Source organism: Thunnus thynnus, chromosome 11 (assembly GCF_963924715.1).
Source record: "Thunnus thynnus chromosome 11, fThuThy2.1, whole genome shotgun sequence".
Taxonomy (NCBI): domain Eukaryota; kingdom Metazoa; phylum Chordata; class Actinopteri; order Scombriformes; family Scombridae; genus Thunnus; species Thunnus thynnus.
The window spans coordinates 24,583,150-24,604,477 of NC_089527.1; the positions used below are offsets into that span (position 1 = coordinate 24,583,150).

A 21,328-nucleotide genomic window follows, 5' to 3' on the forward strand; every position below is an offset into this window, starting at 1 on the left:
CTTGGGGGTTCTAAGTTAACCTAAAAAATATTGTCCAATTTTGGCACAATTTGTATTCCCAAAAATGTTAGTTAGGATTTGGAATAGAGGATTTGGTGTTGTTAATTGCATATCCATATCCATTTCACAAAATAACAGTTAACTGTAGTAAGGCAGGGGTAGCTCTACTCAAAAGTGAAATAAAATTACATCATCAGCATACAATGAGAGTCTGTTCTGTTTGTCTGGCCATTATTCTGGACATTTCCACATGGGAATACACTTCTATTGCAAAAGAAAAGCTCAGTTGCTAAAGTAAATAATAACTGGGATAAAGGGCATCCCTGATGACATCCTCTTTTGATTGCAACTGACTTTGATGTATTTTAGTTAGTATTTCTCCTGTAGGATTTAAATAAATTAACTGAAGACATTTTTGAAAGCTATTCCCACATCCAAACCGATTCAGCACATTAACAAGATGTGGCCACTCCACCCTCTCAAAAGCCTTTTTGGCATCTAATGATAGGATGGCCTTATTGGAAGTCTCCTCCAGACTATGAATAACATTAAGAACCCTTCTAACTTTATGGAATCCTTGACATCCCAAGATAAATCTGTTTTTATCCCTTTGGATTACATCGGGTAGTAAATCTCGTAGTCTTTTTGTCACTTTTTGGCCTCATGTCTTCACACCTTTTGCTAGGCTTCCCTGATTTTGGCAGTAATATAATCAGGGCACCACTAATGGAGTTAGGGAGATTCATTTTATGAAATGCTTCTAGAAACTAGGGCTGTAGTCTGCTGGTTGACTGGTCGATTAGTTGGTTGATATGCTCTCGTCTGACCAAATTCTCATTGGTCGAATAATTGCCGTGTTACTTTCATAAGGAGAAAAGTGCCACATCAACAGGCTTCCAGGATTAATCCATTATCTCCTGCGGTGGGATGGACAGACTAACAAATTACCTGTGAAAATGAGGGTGTATTCAAAACACCCTGGTTGTTTTCAGAACTTTGAACTCGCCCAACCTAATGGAGACTGCTAAGTCTAACTGTACTCAACGTTTACAGAGCGTTTACTGAATCAGTGTTTCTCTTAGAATTATAACAACAAGAACTCCGCCAGGCCAAAAAAAAAATTTAATGTCAAAAGTAACGCCAAATATCCATTCATTAGGAAATCAATAGCGTTTGGGAGTCTCTGTGCAGCATGAGTCTACCTCTGTGTCATTGCCTGGGAAACTATCGGTAGCGTAATTAAGGAATACAGCATTGCGTACTATGTTTGGGTAGCAAGTGGGAAAGAGTGAGCAGCAGGAAAGTGACGGTGGATGCGAGCGGAGCAGAGGAAAAGGTTAGCAGTAAGCCATCAGTCTGGCAGTAAATGTACAGTACAGACTCTGGTGTAACAGTTAATCAATGCTAAAAAGTCACGTCTGTTGTTTCCCTGAGTGCTGGAAAAGTGAAGGGGGTTAGCTCCAAAGTTAGCAACAATAGGTTAGCCTAACCTGAAGACACAAAACAGAGAAATAGAGAACGAAGAAATGTGTGACTGCTGAGTTCACTGTGTACTCTGTCCCGTTACATCCAATCCCCACCCCGCGATTGTTAGTTGAAGATTATGTACAATTTCAGTCGACCAAGATTTTCTTTGGTTGACTACAGCCCTTGTAGAAACATTTCTAATAATGGTTTCAGTAGTAAAGTAAAACTTTTTATATACATCTATCAGGAACCTATCTGGTTCTGCTAATTTTCTAGATTTCGTGCAGACATTTGCCATCCCAGTTTCTTCCTCTCTAAGTTCCACCTCAAGCTGACCTTTGTTTTCATCAGGAATAATCGATTAATTTATCCAGAAATCTATTTTGGGCCTGCAAGTCCGATTATACTGTATTATTATACAATTATATAAGTTTTGTAGCTTTTGTACTTTCTGAATGCCTCATTAACTTCAGTAGGATTTACTACTATATTGTTGTTATATTGTTGTTATCCGAGATTGATGGTATTGATATTTTAGTTTATAACTGTTTAATTTGCCATGATAATAATTTACTAGGTTTATCCCTGTGGTCATAAGATTTTTCATGAAGTCATTAGATATTAGAAGCTGATAATTTATTATATGCCACCCTCAAAAGCAACAATTGTTTTTTCAAAGAAGGAGTTCTTAGCCTAAATACCTTTTTGGTTTTATATTTTTGATTCCAGTTGTTGCCTTTTTTATTGCATTTTTCTAGATTATAGATTTTTGACAGGATTTAGTGTACAATTAAGTCCGCCAACAATTATATATTTGAGAAACTAAGTTTGTAAAAAAAAGGGGGAGTCATATTTATTAGGGCCATGTATATTCACTAAATTCATTATATGCCCTAGATAATTAAGTACCTGTAGTATTTTTAGTACAAAATGGATACATGGTTTGGGGGAATTAATTTCCCAAAATCATTCCAGTGCAGCTTGTAATGAACTGTAACCGAAGAGCTGTAATGAGATCTTGTCATGGCTAATTAAAGTGTATAAATAATCATATAAACTAGCTGTTTTTCCACCTCAGGCTGTCAGTTTTGACCAACTATGACAAGCAGATTTCATGATTTACAAATTCCTCCTTCTCTACCCTGCTAGTTATGTCTTGTTGTCTGCCCTGACAGGATAACGGGTAACACAGTGTGTCTCCAACTGACAGAGTGAAGGCCTGAATCTCCTTCTCCTACGTCTCAGTTATCAACGTAGCCTGAATTAGTCAGTCATCTCACTCCAGCTTTCTGGAGTGCAGCGTGTCAGTTGTCAAAACCCATCCACGATGACTTGAAGCCTGCTAACACACACACCGACACACACATACTGACAAAGACAGATGAACAAATGCGTACACAGTCTCACTTCAGGCAGGCAGCCTTCACCTGCGATAGTCTACAGCTCATTTTAAATGGCATCGTGAGTTGCGCAGCAGGATGCAAAACGCCAGCTCTCAAAAGGTAAAAAAAAAAAGAAAATGGAAAACAACTAAGCTCATTGTGAGTCATAATCTCCCACTCTTTTCACACTCAAACCATATATGTATATATATATACATATATGTATATATATATATATATATATATATATATATATATATATATATATATATATATACTTTCAGAATAAAAGAAGGAACACTCTACTATTTATATATTATTGATATATATTTAAATATATGTCTGATAAAAGGTGCAATGCACATACAAATTGTTTTTTGAGAATGACACTGACTTGTTAACATAGTTAATTATCCTAATTTATGCTGTTTGTCCCACATTTTTTGTTGACTCCTGTTTAGACTCCTGTCGAATACACATTTTATGTTATGCACAGTTCATGTGCCCTTGTTTTCTATCCAGTATATACAGTGACTACCTCTGCACTGATGTAATTCAGATCGAATAAAGGGTCATAGAGTGTGAGTCTACACCCAGAGTCTGTCCAGAGGCGATGTTTGACGTTGCTTGTTTTAAGCTGCATGACGGCAGGGCTGGACATCCATGATCTGATGCTGGAGAGGAAGGTGGTCCCACTGTGGACTGTACATACATCAGTTTGGACGTGCCAGTCTGATGTGGTGTCTACAAGGCAGTAGCCATGCTGTGTCACGTATACACAGCACTCTGTAGGATCCTGAGCGTCAAGGCTCAGGCTGTGTGTTAAGGAGCTGCCCCCGCTCTCCTGGAAGGTCAGCCGCTCTGCACTTGAAAAGCTTTTCGTGTGCATCTATGCATTCGACGAGCCTGCTTGCCTGGCTGACTGCTTGCCTGCCTGCCTGCCTGTGTGTCAGTTTCTAATGATGAAGATGATGGAGGGAATCAAAGAGGAGATGGAGCTGACGTTGGGGTGAGCTCTCCATGGGACACCAGGTGATTGGGGAGGGAGCTTTGAAGCAACTTGTTGGATGGCTGTCCATTAATGTAAAATATTTCCTTTTCAAAGGGCTTTATTCAAGCTTGGAGTAGCGGAGCCCATAGGGGTCAAGGTGTCTGGCAGAATAATCTCTTTCTCTAAAGAGAGAGATAGATAAAAGAAAGCATAGTGCAGTGACCTGGCCATCTCCTTAGCCATTTCTGCCGTCATGGTTTCAGAAATACCTTCGTAAAAGGAGAAAAGTGCAGGAGACAATCCTTGCAATGAGCGGTCTCTGGTTACATTAAAAGAATTTTATACATGCACGTTGCCAGTAAATCAGGCTGAGGCTAGAGCGAGAGACTTAGACCTCTCCAGCCTATTTGATCTGTGAATGTTATAAACCATGCTTTTTGATCATTCCTGGATCTCTATTTATTTAGTTTGGTCAGGGATCAATGTGACTCATGGCACATGAAGCAGCCAGTGGTTCTCACAGATCAATTTTCTCCAGTCACCATGAACTGTAGAGGGACAGACAGAATTTTATCCACCAAGTAGCAGGTTTATGAATAGTGAATTATGGCTTCGTAAATCGCTCCATCCGTTTTAAGTTACCACGATACAGTTACGGGTCTATCTTGGCTTATGAGAGCGACAGTAAGAAGGAGCAAGAGAGAGGTTACTGCAAAACTTGAGTAAGAGTCAAAGATCACAGTGCACTCATCATTTGGTGTGACAATCCCTCTTGTCTCATCCAATGAGGCAAAGGGGAGACATGGATGACACACAGCAGTCCAGCCTGCTCATGACCCCTATTAAATCCGAGCAAATCTTTGATATGTACTTTGATACCATATTTTATTGATACTGGAGGGGTGTTCATAATATCAAGTACAGTTCTGCATTCCAGGAGATCAGAGCGAGGGCTGTTTTGTCTCAAAAGCTGTCCCATGACCCTTGAGGGGTCCCCATAAGCTCTCACACAACTGCACCTAGGCTGACTCTAGTCCACTTTAGTTTTTACAAGAGATTGTGATGTATGGGCTCGCCATGTTATATCTGTCTAAAGTTTCTCTTTCATGCACACACCCACATTTCTTCAGTGATCCATCTACTAATGATCAGCCTGTTTAGGTATTCTACTCTAATGTTGTTAAATGCACGTTTGCTTCACCAAGTTGCCATCAAGCATGAAGTTTAATCGCATGGCAAGATGCCACATTTGCCACCATCCATCTGTGCAGTATTTTAATTGCCCACATTTAATTTCATGAATAAGCACCTCCAAAACCTTTCCGATACACACGTTAATCGCTGTCAGTTTGAGAGTATTTGTCTTTAACGTATTTTTCAGTAGCATAAGTGGAATCAGAAAACAAAACATTCCAATCTGAACATCTCCACAACACGCTCACACACAAGCACTCAATGTCTTCAGTCTCTGATCTGACCTGACAACTCCTAAGCTACCGTTTCCTCATGTTGCTTAACTCAGACCACATTTCTCCCAGAGAGCCTCTCTCCTCTCACTAGCCGGACCTCTCTCCCCATTCCATCCCTCTTTCTCCCTGTTCCTGTAGCCCAGCATCTGGTTTGAATATAGCGGCGTGTGCTACTGTGTTACTGATAGAAGTTGGGACTGTAGGCCTCTCTTTGATTTTTTTTTTTCTTCTTTTTTTCCATCCTCCTCATCTCTCTTCCTGCTCAGCTCATACAATGCTTGCGTTGAGAGAACAAAGTTGTGTGAGCAGCTTCTGTTGTTTATTTGTGGATTATTGTGTATAGATTGATTACAGGAGAGTGTGTTCAGTGTTATTTTGGGCTTTTTTAATATATTAATGTTTTTTTTTTATATATTATTTATTCCAATTGATGTATGCTTTGTCAATTGCCTACTTTGATCACATATTTTTTGTGTATGTGATGCATACATGTGACATATATACATATGTGATGTTTATTCTTATGACCATGCTTAATGGCCAATATCTTTGTGGTTGGGACATTTCCTTGAAGGAATTGGATTTTTATTGCTTTCTTAAACAATTCATACAGTACTCTTTTGGTGAATGGAGCTACAACAAATCACCATCAGTTTTCAGACTCTTTTTAGCATTTTTTGCTAAGCAAGTAGTGATCTGCTCTGATGCTAACTTTGCTTGCTTTCAAAATATTCAGTTTTTAATCTTACAACTTTACACTGTTTGAAGGAATGAGCATCTTTATTAGTAATTCCAAAGTGCAATCTGACCAAAAAATGAAATAAAATAATCATGGCTTATGTCCTGTCTTGCAGACAGAGGCCAGGGAGACCATTCCCAGGATGTTAGCAGAACTGGACCTGGGCCGGACAGAGAAGTGTGTGAGGGTGAACTCGGTGTCCAGTGGCTTAGCTGAAGCTGACCTACAAGTCATCCTGGAGGCTGAGGTTCTCCCTCCTGCGATAATGTTGCCCAAAGTGGAGGACACACAGGAGGTGCAGTGGGTAAGCTACAAATCTTGGCCCATCTTAGAAGTCCTGCTATGGTTTTCAAGTCGCAATACATGCAAAAACTAAACAAGACTAAAAATACCCATGACATTTCTTTCTTTTACCTTTGGGTGTCTAAAACTCTGTGGTATTCTTACACAAACTCATGAAGTAAGGGGAAACCACAGGAATCTTCAAAGCAATCATAACAAACTTTTCCATTTCTCAGTAAAAGTGGGAATCGATCCCTGCGGCAGGACTCAGGGACAGACGGGGTGTTTTTCTTGGCTGCCGCTCAAGAAACGGATGACATTTCTTCGGATTAGCTTCAGAAGCTCGATAGCTCTCTGTAACAACACAATGGTGCCTTCTGCCACTGCTGAACTTACCGCTTCAAACATATCGTGGCTAAGAATTCTTTAAATCACAATTAAAGTATTCCTGCCAGATATAGGCATAATAAATAAAACCTACACATCATTAAATAAGCAAATGTATTGCAACCATCCACACATATTGTAAAGTCAAGTTACTGAAGTTCTAGTTGATGTGAAAGATCAGAAACTGATATCTAGACAGTCAAAAGTAACTCAGACAGCAAAAGCCAGTTAATCGCCTATGATTTCACTCACTAAAAGTCTTCATAGATTTATCACAAACTCATAAACCACATTTGATGTCAGACATTACAAGCTTTGCACTCTCGGAATGGTCATTGATAATTACACCAATGAAATAAAGATTGCCCATTAGTATTGTTCCCAGTTTTTTTTCTTATAAATGACTGTTTACAATTTGTCTATACTAACTTAGCCTGTGCCCTAGTTAAGAGGTGTTTGTCTGGGCGTGGCCATCCCTCTGGCTTTATATAAAGGGGCGCTGTACGGATGTCAGGTCCTGAAAGGTCAGGAGACAGTGACATCATTAATGCAGGGCTTTCTGATCAGCTCCATATGGTTCACTTACCAGGAGGAACCAGGTTACTGTCTGCCTCCTTCACGGTCTGGATACAGATTAGCGGTGCTTTATTTACATTCAATTCAAAAGCATTTATTACTCAAATTTGTCACCTCTTAACCTCTGTGTGTGTGTGTGTGTGTGTGTGTTCTCTCTTTGCATGCACTTTCACATAGGTAAGCAGTTTTTACTCCAGCATTTTTAAGTGGATAATTTATGGTGTAAAGCTACAAACTTTCAGAACAGTTTTTGGTGACTGAGCAAGAGGAGAAATTAATATTTGTTTAAGAGAAAAAGAAAGAGAGATGTAATCAGCAGTGAAAAGAGGGTGTCTAGTCTGGCTTTTTCCCCTCAGCATTACTGTGAAACTCACACAAACACAAACACACACACACACACACACACACACACACACACACACACACATACATGCATATACACTCATACATGGTCTTGGGGCAGGAGCAGGAAGTTTTTAACTAGTGGCTTAATTAGAACACGTCTATTTCCTGCTGCCCTTTCTTCCACATATAATTGCTGACAGGTGTTCACCGATTCTCTCCCCTCACTCAGCCATTTCTCCCTTTGCTGCTTTTCCCTACTTAAGAAAGTAATTTTTGTTCTGCATTAATTTCTTTTTGTAAAACCTTCCACTTTTACTATTATTACTATGCTGAAAATAGCCAGCAGCTCCAAAATGTGGTTAATTATCTTTCTTTTCACCTTTTTATACTTTTATACCTTTGTTGAAAAAGACATTTTAAGTTTTATAAGTCTGTTTCTGTTGATGTACGTCAACTCTTAATATTATTTAGAGAAAACAAATGACAGCTCCGTGTGGCAGAAATATCTGTGAGTGCAACTCTGTTTGCACATTTGATTTACAGTGTGTTTATCAGTGTGTTTCTGCAATAGCAGGTGCATGTGTGCTCCTGAAGCAGAGTCATGTCTGTAACTCTGGATGGGACCTTGATTCATTCATGTATGCTCGTCTAATCTCATCTTTGACCCTTCAACTTTTTTTTTTTCTCCGTCTCATTCGCACATGCTTTCCTGTGTGTCTGTAAGCATGTGTCTGATTTTCTCCACTCATGTAAGGCAGCGCAGTAAATCCCTCACTTGTTTATTTTTCTCCCTTTTTATTGATATTAGCACAGGAACCTCCAGACTGATTTGTCGCTAAAAGATGGACTTGCTTGTTCCCCTTTGTGTGAAAATCTTTAGCTCTGCCTTTCTCCTCTCCCCCAGCCCTTGTGTGACTGACAGGCCTTATTGGGCTATAACAGGCGTAACTCCCTCCTTTGTCTGAGGACAATTCTCACACAGATTCGGAGCCGTGTGCATTCTTTGCCCACCACACTATTTGGTGTGCACTGGGACCGAAAGAATCGCACCCTGTCCCGCTCCTCCTCCTCTACTCCTCCTCCTGTCCCCTCCCCTCATCCCTTTCTCCGCTTCCCCTCTGTGAAATGAACACTTCAGCAGGCCGGAAACATTTAATCTGGCCCCCTTTTGAAGAAAATTAATTGAAACTTGTCCCACTATAGCTTCCTTTCTCTAGCTCCATCTCTCCCTCCTTCTCTTTTCATGATTGGGTGGCGAAATTGTCAGAGGGCTTGTTTGTAGCGTGGCTTTGAATGGCAAGAAGAGGTGTTATTTCTTCTTTTTTTCTCTTTTCTTTTATTTTTTCAATTCAGTAGTGAATAACATAAAGGGTCCTAGTTTTGAGAGCCATTGACAGCTAATGGTTGCTGTACACGACAGAGGAACAATGAACAAGCACTATAGTGCCTCTTATGCAGTGTAAATCAGGCCCTCAAAGTGTATAATAGCTGAAGAGGAGAATACAGCAGAGGGACAGAAACATGTAATCAGAGAGGCTTGGAGGCTCTTTAGCCAGCGGTGCCGCATTGAGCTGTCATTTGTTTTCCTTCAGCAGAATCCAAACAGTCTGCTCAGCTCGCCGCAGCCTTGTTAGGGGTTTGCGTGGCACAGCATAGTGGTGGTAATCTCTGTGTGTAATATCAGCTAGGTTTCCCCACAATGGGCCATATCTATCTAGTTTCCTATGTCACAGAAATAGGTTTATCTACACCCTCTTTTCACACTCCCTCTCGGACACCCCCCCCCCCACCCCCACCCCTTCCTGTGTTTGCGAATAAGGGGGGATATTATGCTAAGCCCCCAGCGTTAGTTTTTATGTTGCCATAGCAGCCTTGCTCCCACAGGGTTGTGACCTCAGATGATTACAGTACAAAGCCTATTGGGTCTTGAAAACCTCTTTGAAGATGAAAAGTCTTTGATGGTTTGTATTTATGCAAATCTCTCAGATATGATTTATCCAACTGAGATTGAATGGAGAGATGATTAAAATTGCCCCTATTTTTGAAATCCTTCAATGGAGGCCCACTCTTTCAGTTTTGAGAACAAGAGTGGTGAGTGCGAGCACGGGGGTTATTTTGCTCTTCATTTAGAAAAATAGCAGTGCTGTACCTGAGGTTATTTATATCTGTCTTTTTCCTGGTGTGTCAAAGAGGGAGTGAGAAAAAGGAGAGGAAGGGGGGACATGGAGTTAGACATTTCTACTCTGAGCTTTTGCGCTCTCCTTTTTTTTTTTTTTTTTGGACTGGCTTTGAAAGGAAATATCTGACGGAGGGGGCTTTTGTGTGTTTCCAGATGATAGATTTTGGAATTTGGGCTACCCCACTGGCAGTCCAGGGCTAGCTGTGAACTGGTCTGTTGGAAAAAATTGGAATGCTTTGGTCTTCAAAGAATTAAACTTGGTTTTAAAGCCCTACTTAGGTGAGCTTGCATATTAGCAGGAGTTGTGCAGAAGAAAGGCCTCAGCAAAGTGTCACATAACACTCTGATTGTTGCTCCGGTCTCCCTGTTCCCTGCCATGGAGGGGGGATGCAAAACAGAATAATGTAGGAGTAAAACACACTCAAAGACATCCCAAATCTTGTTTCTTCTCTCCTTTTCGGTAGTTTGTTTCTTCTTCGGTTTTGCCGGGCGTATGCATGTGCTCATGCGTGTACGTGTGCATTTACATGTGTGCACACTCTCTCAGGGGAGCACATGCTGTATCTGTGCAGAGCCTCTGAAAGAAGGTAGAGCAGAAGACTTCAGACGAAGGGGGAACCCTGGTGATAATGTAAAATATTTCATTTCACTCGCTTTTGTTGCTACTCTCCTGTGCTCGCTCTCTCCGCCATTTGAACCCTCATAGATGGGTTTCTGAGTAAGGACTGAAATGGGAACAGTAATAGGTAATAACAGGTAATAAAGGTGTCAGGATTCATATCAAAAGTGAGTTTGTGCATGTTAAGATTTCTTCTTTTCTTCTCTCTGTCTTACCCCACAGTGGATTTTGAAAGATGTGTCATATCATTTTTGTATTGTTACCGCTGTAACATTTTTTCTTTTCTTCCAGTTTTAAATTCATCCTGACACAAGAGCTCAATATCTCAGTAGGACTTTCCTGTTCTGACATTCATATAAGTAATAATGCATTGAGGAGTCCACTGAGGGCGGCAGCTGCACTTTACTACACGATTTACAGAAGAGCAGGAACTTGAACAGAAATACAGTCCAGCATTGAAGATCTCTGCATATTATTAACAATATTACAAATGAAAACTGATCATAAGTCTGAGAAGTTATTATTAAGAGCAAATGCTGCAGAGAATAAAGTATATATGCTCTAACAAAGCACAAACGTCTGATGAATAGGACGACTATGACTGTACAAAGTAGTGCAAACAAATGAATTTATTATGTTTGTATGGAGGAGAATTGTTTTCTATTCACATAAGCAGTGAGTGTAGTTAATGAGTTGTGCATGAGATTGTCCCTGTGTGTTTAGTTTGTTGACAGGTTTCAGCACAACTTGAAAGGACGGGCACTGACAGAACCCATTCGCCTGGTCACCTTTGTGGAAACTGCTGTGGGCCTGCTTAATTTTAAGGTAAATTACAAACAAACCCCCAAAAACTGCCTGCGTAAGACATTTTGCTGTTTGTCCATTGTTCACTTTAGATTAAAGACTGCGTCAGCGAGCGAAGCTCTCCACGTGTCCAAAATGAAAGGGATTCAAAGCTTTCGGACAGTCTCTCAAAATGAGCCTTTTTTTTGTTTCCTTTCTCTCTGTGTCTCTCTGTATCCCTCTCCAGACATGCTGACATTTTTTAATTAGAACCATTTTAATATCATCATAGCGGAAAAGTTCTTAATGATATTTTGGCAAGCTTCAAAGCAGTTCCTGATATAGTACAGCACGACCTTCAGCTACATGGGGAAAAGGGCATGGTTTGGGGCATTTGGGGAGAAACAAGCTGTCCTTCCTCCTTTTGATTTGTCTTTTAGTTCTCCACTCTAGTTCTGTGACTGTGTTTGTGGTTTTTTGTGTGTGTGTGTGTGTGCGCGTGCGTGTGTGTGTGTGTGTGTGTGTGTGTGTGTGATTTGATGGCAGGGGGTGCCTCTGTGTGCTTTCTTGAGAACACCTTGTATCTTTGCCCAGACTGAACCCCGGGTTACAAGCACAGGGAAAAAAAAAAACACTGTTGAACAGCTAGTGGTGAAATTAATTTGGAAGCCAACAAAAGCGGGAGAAACACTCTTATTGTTTCACACTCTTCACCACAGACAATCACCTTCCATTATTTAAAAAAACAAAATCCTCATTCAATAGTAATTGTGGTGGCCTGCCAGGCTAATTTTACCAATACTTTTTGACATTTTTTGACATTTTTCAATTCATTGTTTGACATTTTTTTGGAGCAGGTGCCTTTTTTCAATACCTCACCTCAAAAATATACAACAATAGATCTTTCAGAGCTTAAGCTAGATAAATAAATGAAAGTAGTGAGGTTTGATTCCCAACCCTACTTAACAAGGTGTCTTGGGACAGCCAAGAGTGAAGAGGCATCTCTTAGTTCTGGTATATTCTGTTTGCTTTTGTGTATTTATGTGTGTCTGCAGGTGGCACATTTAGTAGGCTACCATATTAATATCACTCTCTATATAAATGAAACTGGAATGAAAGTAAGGGTTTGAAAGATGTGTTCATTACATATTTGATAATAACATGTTAGTGTCTAATGATGGCTGTTTTTAGATGCTTTTCTGACACTCAGAAACCCAGACTGTTTGAAGTTTGAACTACTGCAGGAATATTGAAGTATAATTAGATTTATTCAGTAGCGTTTGTGCCAAGATGTCCAACATTCCTCTCCCTCTTTGCATCTGTGTCACTTTAGTCAGCCTGTATTATACTAATGTATATTCTCTCCAGGTGGTCTGTGAGGAAATCCGTCGCCTTGCTCCCAAGGCTGGTCTTCATCATGACGGCGTGGTGTTTGGCTCTGATGACTTCTGTGCAAGCATAGGTAGCTATTATACCTTCTGCTTAACTTTCTCGCTCTTTTCCATGTGCTGTTCTCTCTTTCTCCTTTCTGGATTTTTGGCAAAAAAAACAACAGGTTAAATTGAGTTTAATAGCCTGTCTGTTATTAAATGCCTCACAGCTCTCTATTTTGAAGGAATTATTGGATGACTGCAGGCTCAGTGGTTACAAATACAGTATTTCTTTCATTGAAAAAAGAGATGATTTGTGATAGTGGGATATGTGACTGATGATACATGACAAGGTGTCCTGATATACAAAGATAATGAATGAAAGGGAGCTCATTATTTTCTATATCAGGAAACAAAAGGAGTTTCTGATCACACTTATGCCACCATGCTACTTACCACAGGTAAAAAAAATGTTACCAGTTAAACCCACAATTAGGTGTATTTACCAGTTACGATCTGTGGTTAAAATGTTGATCTGCACTCTTTTTGAGGCTGATGGACACTAAATACATCAGATAGTGTTTTCCATGGCCATGACAAACAGTAAACTGGATTTATCAGCAGCATCTAAAGATTTAATCTGATGGTCTGGAGCGCAAGTTTACCAGGAGAAATATTCAAATGTCGTGACCTCTGCACTCTTTCATTCATCTGTCCGTAACCCCTCACTATCCTACCTCTTATCTACTTGCACATGTGCTTGGCTCGCTCTCTGAGATCTTGAGATGTATCTTTTTTTCTAGGTGCCACACGGACTAAGGATGCCAGGGAGCTCCTTTATGCGAGGCAGAAGGTGGTTGTGACCACCAAAGCATTTGGGCTACAGGCTATCGACCTGGTCCACATCGACTACAAAGATACGGAGGGGCTGAGGCAACAGGCCCGAGAGGGAGCTCTCATGGGCTTCACAGGTAAAGTTCTTTATATCCGATTGTCAGATCTGCCTCTGGCCCATTTAACTAAGGTCACTTTAGTCCTGATTTCATTATTTATGTCTGCCACCCTTACTTCTGATACTCCTGGTTTCTCTAATTGCTTCACATCTTTCTCAGTGGTTGTTCTTTATGTGTAGCCCATCTTTTCTTCACTCTTGTCTGTGGCACCATAATGGACTTCTCTCAAATGTTTCCTAAAACAGTAGAAAAGTGCCCAACATCTCCTGGCTTTTCATGTAGATATACATGTTTTGCACATAGCAATGAAGATCTTACCTCTTTGTCTGTGATTTTAGAACCGGCTGCTTGTCTTCATCTATTTTTTTATTTTTATATTTTTAGCTTCAAGTGAATTGTGAACAACGGTGCACAACCGTTAAATGCTTGTCTGACATTTCTGTTGTGCCCACCAGGGATGGTTTTGTGCCCATATGTGTGCACTTGGGTGCATACCTGCTCGCGTGCAAATGTGGGTCTGTGTGCAAGTATGATTAAAAGGAGTTATTAGAAAAGAGTGGTAGCATCTACTTTAACAGCGCTCTCTGTGTGTCTGTAGCCAGGCAACGCTCTCAGAATGTGTGTGTATGTGTGTGTGTGTGTGTGTGTGTGAGTGAACACAGAAGGCAGGACAGCCTGTTCCAAAGTGGATATTCCACTCATTCTTCCTTCGCTGCAGCAAATATATGTGTTCTGGTGTTTTCTGTCCTGAAAATTGATTATCCAAAATCTGATATGTTTTCCCTTTGGTCTGGACCCACACAAACTGTGAAAAAAAAGAGAATTGCATTTCATAATATACTGTATGCTTTCTATGTTGTAAACGTTTAGATTTTTCTTCTCCTATGTGAGATCATTGAATAGAACCACACAACGTCAGACAGTAGTCAGCTTTCACACTGGAAATGGAAAGAAAAGGAGAGAAAGAAGCACTTGGCACTTTCATGGAAAATCGTGAATCCTGAGCAGACTCTCCACTGGCCTTAGATACACGTTACCTGCACTTCACATCATCAAATCATCTTGTAGGTGAGCTTCTTGCTGTCTCATACAGCAACTGATTTTCCAGATGACCTCATTTGCCACCTCTATTCTCTGGTGCTGCAGGCTTGTGAGTGTGTGTGTGTGTGTGTGTATGTGCATTTCTGGGCATTTTTTTTCTGTTTAGATTATTTTAACTTTTCTTAATTTAACATTTGTCTTTTTTCATTTCTAGAATGAGAAATTTACCCACTGAAATTGGATATGTTGCCTATTAGGTTTAGCACAAGGGTTCCTCAAATGTATGCAAAATTTATAAATATGATGCTCTCTTTTACTTTTTTGAATCTTAATGATTTGGGACTAATCTATTTCAGGAAATAGAAATTAATCAAAGAAGGCAACAGCCTCGTGGTGATGTTTATAGAAGGTAAAAGATATAAAAGCTAATGAAGGCAACAGCCGGTTGATGAAATAAATGGTTAGATTTGATATGGTACAGAACCATTCAAGGCACTGGATTAGTGGCTTACAAGCCATGGGCACTCTGTATAATCTTAGTTAGTAGCTATTACTGGCCCGAGTGTGCTTAAGCAATAATACGGTGCAGCCAAAAGCCTCTACCTGTGCAGTAATTGACCTTGGCACTATCTAAGCCGCATACAGCACCCATTAGCACTGAGCACAGAAAACACTGGTGAAACACAAACACCCGGTGCTACTGGTGCACCGGACAGTGTGGAGGCAAAATCCTGCAAAACCATGACAACTATCAGGTCTGTTGGGAAGGAACTTAATTAATAAAGAGGCTTTAATAGTGCAGCGTCTTTTACTTTTTAAGCGCCGTGTTTCACGTGCTGTAAACGGTTTGCTGCTGCTAAGACTCAGCGATCCTACTAAAACATGTTTGCCTGTCGGAAATAGAAAACGATTCCACAAAATTCTCTGCTTTTTAGGGTCCACATTTCACTTCCATCCCCGTGACCCTGCCCATCATTCGCCTGAGAGCACTTTGCTAAATAGCAATCCTCCAATGAGATGCCAGCACCACATGGCAGGCCGGGATTGGCTGGAGGGCATGAATGATGCATTTTAGGAGAACCAATGGGTTGTAACTGAGGGCACCTGAGTCACCCTGTCTGTTTCTTCGCTCTGTCATTCTCCTGTTGTCCTACACACACACACACACACACACTCTCTCACACACACACACACACACACACACACACACAAAGAGACACCCTCTTACAGTATATTTAAGCCTGCCAATTTCAGTGTGGAAACATGCTCCCGTCTTCAGCTACAGAAGTAAAACAGGTGGCAGAGGAGGGAAATACACTCCTCTTGCTTCACTCCTGGAAGGCAACATGCATGCTTTCACCCGACACACACACACACACACACACACACTCACAGGTTGTTGCATAGAAACAGATTCATAATATTCACAAAGAAAAAAAGGAAAACCAAAATACTGGAGGTGCGCAAAGACACGCACACACATAAACATAAAACCACATGCAAGATTGCACACACACATACACACACTCATACACATCTCCAGCGTGGCCCTGGGGAGTCCTCAGGCTGCCGTCCAACAGAAAATGTGCAGTTGCAGTCCCTCAGCCTTACACAAACAAATACACACATGCTTGAATGCGTTTGCGCTGACCTCCATGCAAATACAAGATGAACATTACAAATTAAATGCATTTTCACGCCTCGTTGGAAGGTATCTGTTGATCAGAAGTTTGCCGTTAAATGAATGATGTCCTCTCATTCCAATAATTGTTCAAGCCTTTAACTACAGTGTGTTGACTGTGTAACTGCCGTGTATGTGTGTGTTTTTCTGGGGTTAACCGGGGTGAGCGGAGCTGGATGAAGGGAGTGGGTTCTCTACTCCCCTTTCCTCTCCTGTCTTCGCCTCTCCTCTCCCCTCCTCGCCTCTCCTCCTCTCTCCTGGGCAAAATTTTTTGCTCGTGCAGCCCGCCCGCCCAGCCACCTTGAAGGATTTGTTGTCAGCGACAGAGCTAAGCCCTAAAGTGTCGAGTTCCTGCTGGCTGCCGCTGAGCCGTCGTTCTCACCAGACGTTTCATAACCTTAACTTATCACTACAAGTTTGATCTGCAAATGTACATGGGATTATGTCTGTGGCGTTCGCCCACATTTAACTGAGAGGGAGTGGGAGCCGGAGGGTGGGGATTGTGTCAGACAGAGCCTTAACTCCATGTTAGGCTTCTGTTTCAGTTGGATATATTTCTGAAATTGCCTGAGGAAAGGTGTACGACTACTGAGACTAAAGCATATACAGAAATTGTATAAAAGCAAATATAGAACTGTATTAATAGATAAAACAATTATTTTCTTCATATTTACAAATTCAATTAGGGATTTTATTTTTGTGAAGAAAAGTGTATGGTTTACTGAACTGTTTGTGTGTGTGTCAGCTGTGTCTAGGTTCAGTCAGGCTCTCACAGGCTGCCCTATTGTCAGTGTGCTGTTCTCGATGACTTCAGTCACATATTGAAATCTAACTAAGCGTTCAGCAAAGTGCTTTGTTGCAAGCAGAGAGAGGAGACACTTGATGTCCTTAATGACGCACAGTATCGTCTGGTCTTGTGCTGGCTCCCTGACTCACCTCAGTGACACATAAACACAACACAATTTACTCTTCTGCTTTTCTTGTGCCTGCTGCCTCTCTGTGTCATCGTCCCTTTCTCACATGAACGGTGCCAGCTGCAACCAAAATTACTCCCAGTTCTCAGACTTTGTTTTTTTTTTCCCCCGTCAAGTTATGTACGACCTTTACTTTTATAGTTTTCATACAGACAGATGTGTTTAGTCATTATAATCAGGGAGAATGTATGGCACTCACTGTGTTATTGATAGCTCTGTGCCAACAAGTGAGAACATTGTTCTTTTAACTCAAATGGCTTTTTTATTAAATGTAATGTGAAGCCACAGAAACCCTGCCGTTATCATTAGAATATGTCACTTTCTTTCTGTGTGTGTGTGTGTGTGTGTGTGTGTGTGTGTGTGTGTGTGTGTGTGTGTGTGTGTGTACAGGTAAGCAGGTTATCCACCCAGGGCAGATCCAGGTTGTGCAGGAAGAGTTCTCCCCCAGTCAGCAGAGGGTCCAGTGGGCGAAAGAGCTCATCGCTGCTTTTGACCAATATCAAAAGGAGGGAAAGGTAACGTTAACTTCTTATAACAAAAAGTGAAAAGATTATTTTTTTCACAGAAAAAAAAAAAAAAAGATTATACTACTAATGTTGTGTTTTGGAGAAGAATTGCTGACCATAGTTGCTGAGACAGTTTGTGAACAAACTCACCAAAAATAGGTTGTATATTAATATGTATGACTTGACATATGAGTAAATGTAGTTGTATAAATTACATATTTTTCTTTGCCTAAAATGTCATTTTTAAGCAGCAGGCTTTTTAGTCCACACATGACTCAAAAAATTAGGTAAAAGATATCCTGACTTCACAAATAAAACTTTTTTTTTCATAAAACCTGTTACAAATTAAGAAAAGGGGATAAACTGAGTGTTTAAAAAAAAAAAAAACCAAACCATACTCAAACTAATGGCTCCAGCATGATACCGTGTCTGTGGTGACTGTGTGTTGAGATGACAGAGGTCTGTCTGTGCTCTGAGACTCGGACTGATCCTTTGTGTACCCTCTCACACACCTCTGTAGTTCCAGATAATGCATACTGTACACCCCTGGGTAACTCTAAGAGACAACATAGGAGACAGGGGGGTAGTCGGGCCAATTAAGTGTACAATATTATTGTTCCTAATTTAGTGCATGGTTGGATCCTGTGTGTTGAGCTCTGTGGGTTATCTGCTGAGGTAATACACAATCTGCCCACAACTCTCTCCCTGCCAGGGCTGCGCCTACTAAGCATCGCCCGAGGGATTCATATCCTACCCATCCCTCTGCCGCGGTGTGTGTGTGTGTGTGTGTGTGTGTCTCTGTGTGTTTGTGTGTGAGGGGATGAACAGTGAGCAGGGTCAGTCCTTTTGTCTAACAACACGACAGGTGCTTGCTTTTCATAATTCTCACCTCCAGCTATTGACTGCATTTTTTGTCTTGAGCTTTCTTGGAGATTTTTTTTTTTCCCCAAAACAAATAGGTGCACTAGTGTCACCAATAAATGCCACTTTGATGTCTCAAAGTAGTATTTTATACAAGCAGATGTGTAATTCACACATTTCCTTTATGGAGTTCCATTTTCTTCTGAAACATACATTACAGATGAAAAATAAGACTGAAAGTGCGCAACCATTTTATCACACATCCCCATACACACTAAATAGGCCCTATGATGATCCCCTAAACTGGCATTTTCTGATTTTTGCACAGTAATCTTAAGTACTTCCTCTCTGCCTGTAAACATCATCCCTAACCGAGAATGTTTTTAATATGTAAAGCTATATAAAGTGCTTCTGCTCTAACGTTGCTCTCTCTACTCTCGTTTCTATTGGGATCCTGTTCAGGGTGCGTTCACCTTCCGCGGCAGCATGATTGACATGCCCTCGCTGAAGCAGGCGCAGAACATCCTAACACTCTCCGCCACGGTGCCGGAGAAGTAACACGACTGGAAAACGGGAGGAGCCGCACGCCTAAACCCTGACAGGAAAGGTCAAAGGAAACTGGAAATGTTGCAGGTCTCATGACAGAAACAGCACATCAGAAACTTGTTGTCACGTTTCCTGACATAAGCGGACAGTGGGAATTGTGGTTTTAATTTAAGTTTTAAAAAAAAAAAAAGTCTTGAAATGTTTTGTTGATTAAATTAACTTGATTGAGTGAAGTTTCACTCTCGCTGCTGTGGTCTAATTTACATTTGGACTATCACCTATAATGCACTGAACAATATCAATTCTGCACGTATCTGCCTCTTGAAACTGAAACTGTTGAGGATTATTGCCCTGTGTGGGCGCTTTCTTGGCACGCTTTGCAGTGCATGCTCCATCATGTCAGTCTCATGTGCCCATGCCCTCCCGTCTCTCCTAGGTCATGATGAATGCTCTCCCATCTCCACGGTCCAGACAGCTGGGCAAAAGGGTAAACAAACACAACAAGCCACTGTTGTGGATCTATTCATCGGGCCCCAGTCTTCCAGTCAGGCCTCAGCCCCCTACCCAGGGCCTGACTCACAAACATCCAACTTCTTCTCGCTAAAAAGAAACACACAGATGGAAGAGCGTAAACTCACAATTTAGCTTTTTGTGTGCGAGTCTCCTTAGTAAAGACATGCAGCTCACTCTTTGGCAGCTGGGATCCTGCGGTCTTGATGAGGAAGGCGTGTGGCGTCAGACACACCATGACCTGTATGAAACATAGACGCATGCTGCAGGTATTCTATATCAGATCTCTCATTTAACACTAAGAGTTTAACTTTATTTTTTTTAGTACACCTGTTATATATCAGCATCTCCAAAAACAATTTCAGCATCCACAGTTGTTAAACGGTTACATTTTGAAAAAAAATCAACTCTTAAACGAGTTCAGTAAAGTCGTTCTCTGCGCTGTCACAAATGAATGTACAATGGAGTGCACGTCTGACTTCCAGAGACAGTGAAGTGGGTGTGATGTTAGAGTGAGACAGATTAGTGGCCATGTTGCTCCAGCAGACCAGGACCGAGGCTTTGTCTCTCTGACTGTGGATGGGAGGATAATTGGGGGGGTGTTGAATGGTTAATAGTGCCATTGGTGACCATGGTAATGAAAAGCACCATACCTCCCCTACCCCACCTCATCCACTCATCTCTCTCTCCCCTCTCTCTCTCTCTGTCTCTCTCTCTCTCTCGTACTGTATGATCTATTGTGTCTGGGGCAGGACTGTGGTCTGTGCCAGGCCAGGCCAGACAAAAAGATCGAAACCACTCCTGCACCCAGCCAAAGAACCCTAACAGTGAGCTGTCTCTTTGGCATTTGGCCACATATTTGCCTCACCCCTGGTCCACTTTTTCTGTCGTGTATTCACATTCAGCTTGTTTGTTTGTTTTCACCCAAACTACTATTATACCCTGAGGCTGGTGGGCACAACTGCTATTATGTCTGACTTTCATTAAATAAATCCACACACAGTATTCTGATAGAGACATTTCCTGGGGTCATGCAAGTCTTCAAAATGAATGTTGGAAAATCTATATTTTGAACTTGGATGACTTAAACAGTTTGATATTTAAACAAGATCTTTCTTTGACTCATCAGTAACAGAATTTGCAGATTGTAATTATCAGGTACTGACATGAAACATAACGTATCCTGTTTGTTTTTTTGTCGTTAAATCAAGCTATGAATACTTTATTGTGACTTTTTAAACTTTCATTCATCATTTGTTGCAACGAAATCTTGTTGGAATATGATCTGAGAGGAATGCAGAACAAGTTGCCAAAGGAAAAAGAGACTTTTATTCATTCATGAATAAGTTCAACTTCAGTCAAATTTGTATTTTAATTGTTAAAACAATTAAATTTAAATAAAAAGCTACTCCTTTGACAGTTTCATCCTGTAGTTTGATTTAATGTCCGATGCTGACTATTCTCTCCTTCAATGTATCTGAAAATTGCAGTCGCCTGTATCTGAATGGGTATTTTCTTTAGTTTGATGAATTAAAACATTTAACACTTTGGCATTAATATGCAATTAAAAAAAAAATCTACAGTCAGGATTGAGTCAGAGTCAGAGGCTTGCAGAAAGTCATTCTCAGACTCCGGCTCCCATGAGAATGTCCAGCACTCAGACTTCA

General features: G+C 40.9%; 1 protein-coding gene across 1 annotated transcript in view; it reads left to right on the forward strand.

Moving 5' to 3' along the window:
* Positions 1 to 21,086, forward strand: part of clybl (citrate lyase beta like) — a 69,645-nt gene extending 48,559 nt beyond the window's left edge. The window contains exons 3-8 of the mRNA XM_067604050.1: positions 6,164 to 6,352; positions 11,160 to 11,261; positions 12,588 to 12,681; positions 13,393 to 13,560; positions 17,629 to 17,753; positions 19,068 to 21,086. Of these exons, the coding sequence (XP_067460151.1) occupies positions 6,164 to 6,352; positions 11,160 to 11,261; positions 12,588 to 12,681; positions 13,393 to 13,560; positions 17,629 to 17,753; positions 19,068 to 19,163 (774 nt within the window). The 3' untranslated portion in view covers positions 19,164 to 21,086. The remainder of the gene's footprint in view (positions 1 to 6,163; positions 6,353 to 11,159; positions 11,262 to 12,587; positions 12,682 to 13,392; positions 13,561 to 17,628; positions 17,754 to 19,067) is intronic.
* Positions 21,087 to 21,328: the final 242 nt, after the last annotated feature.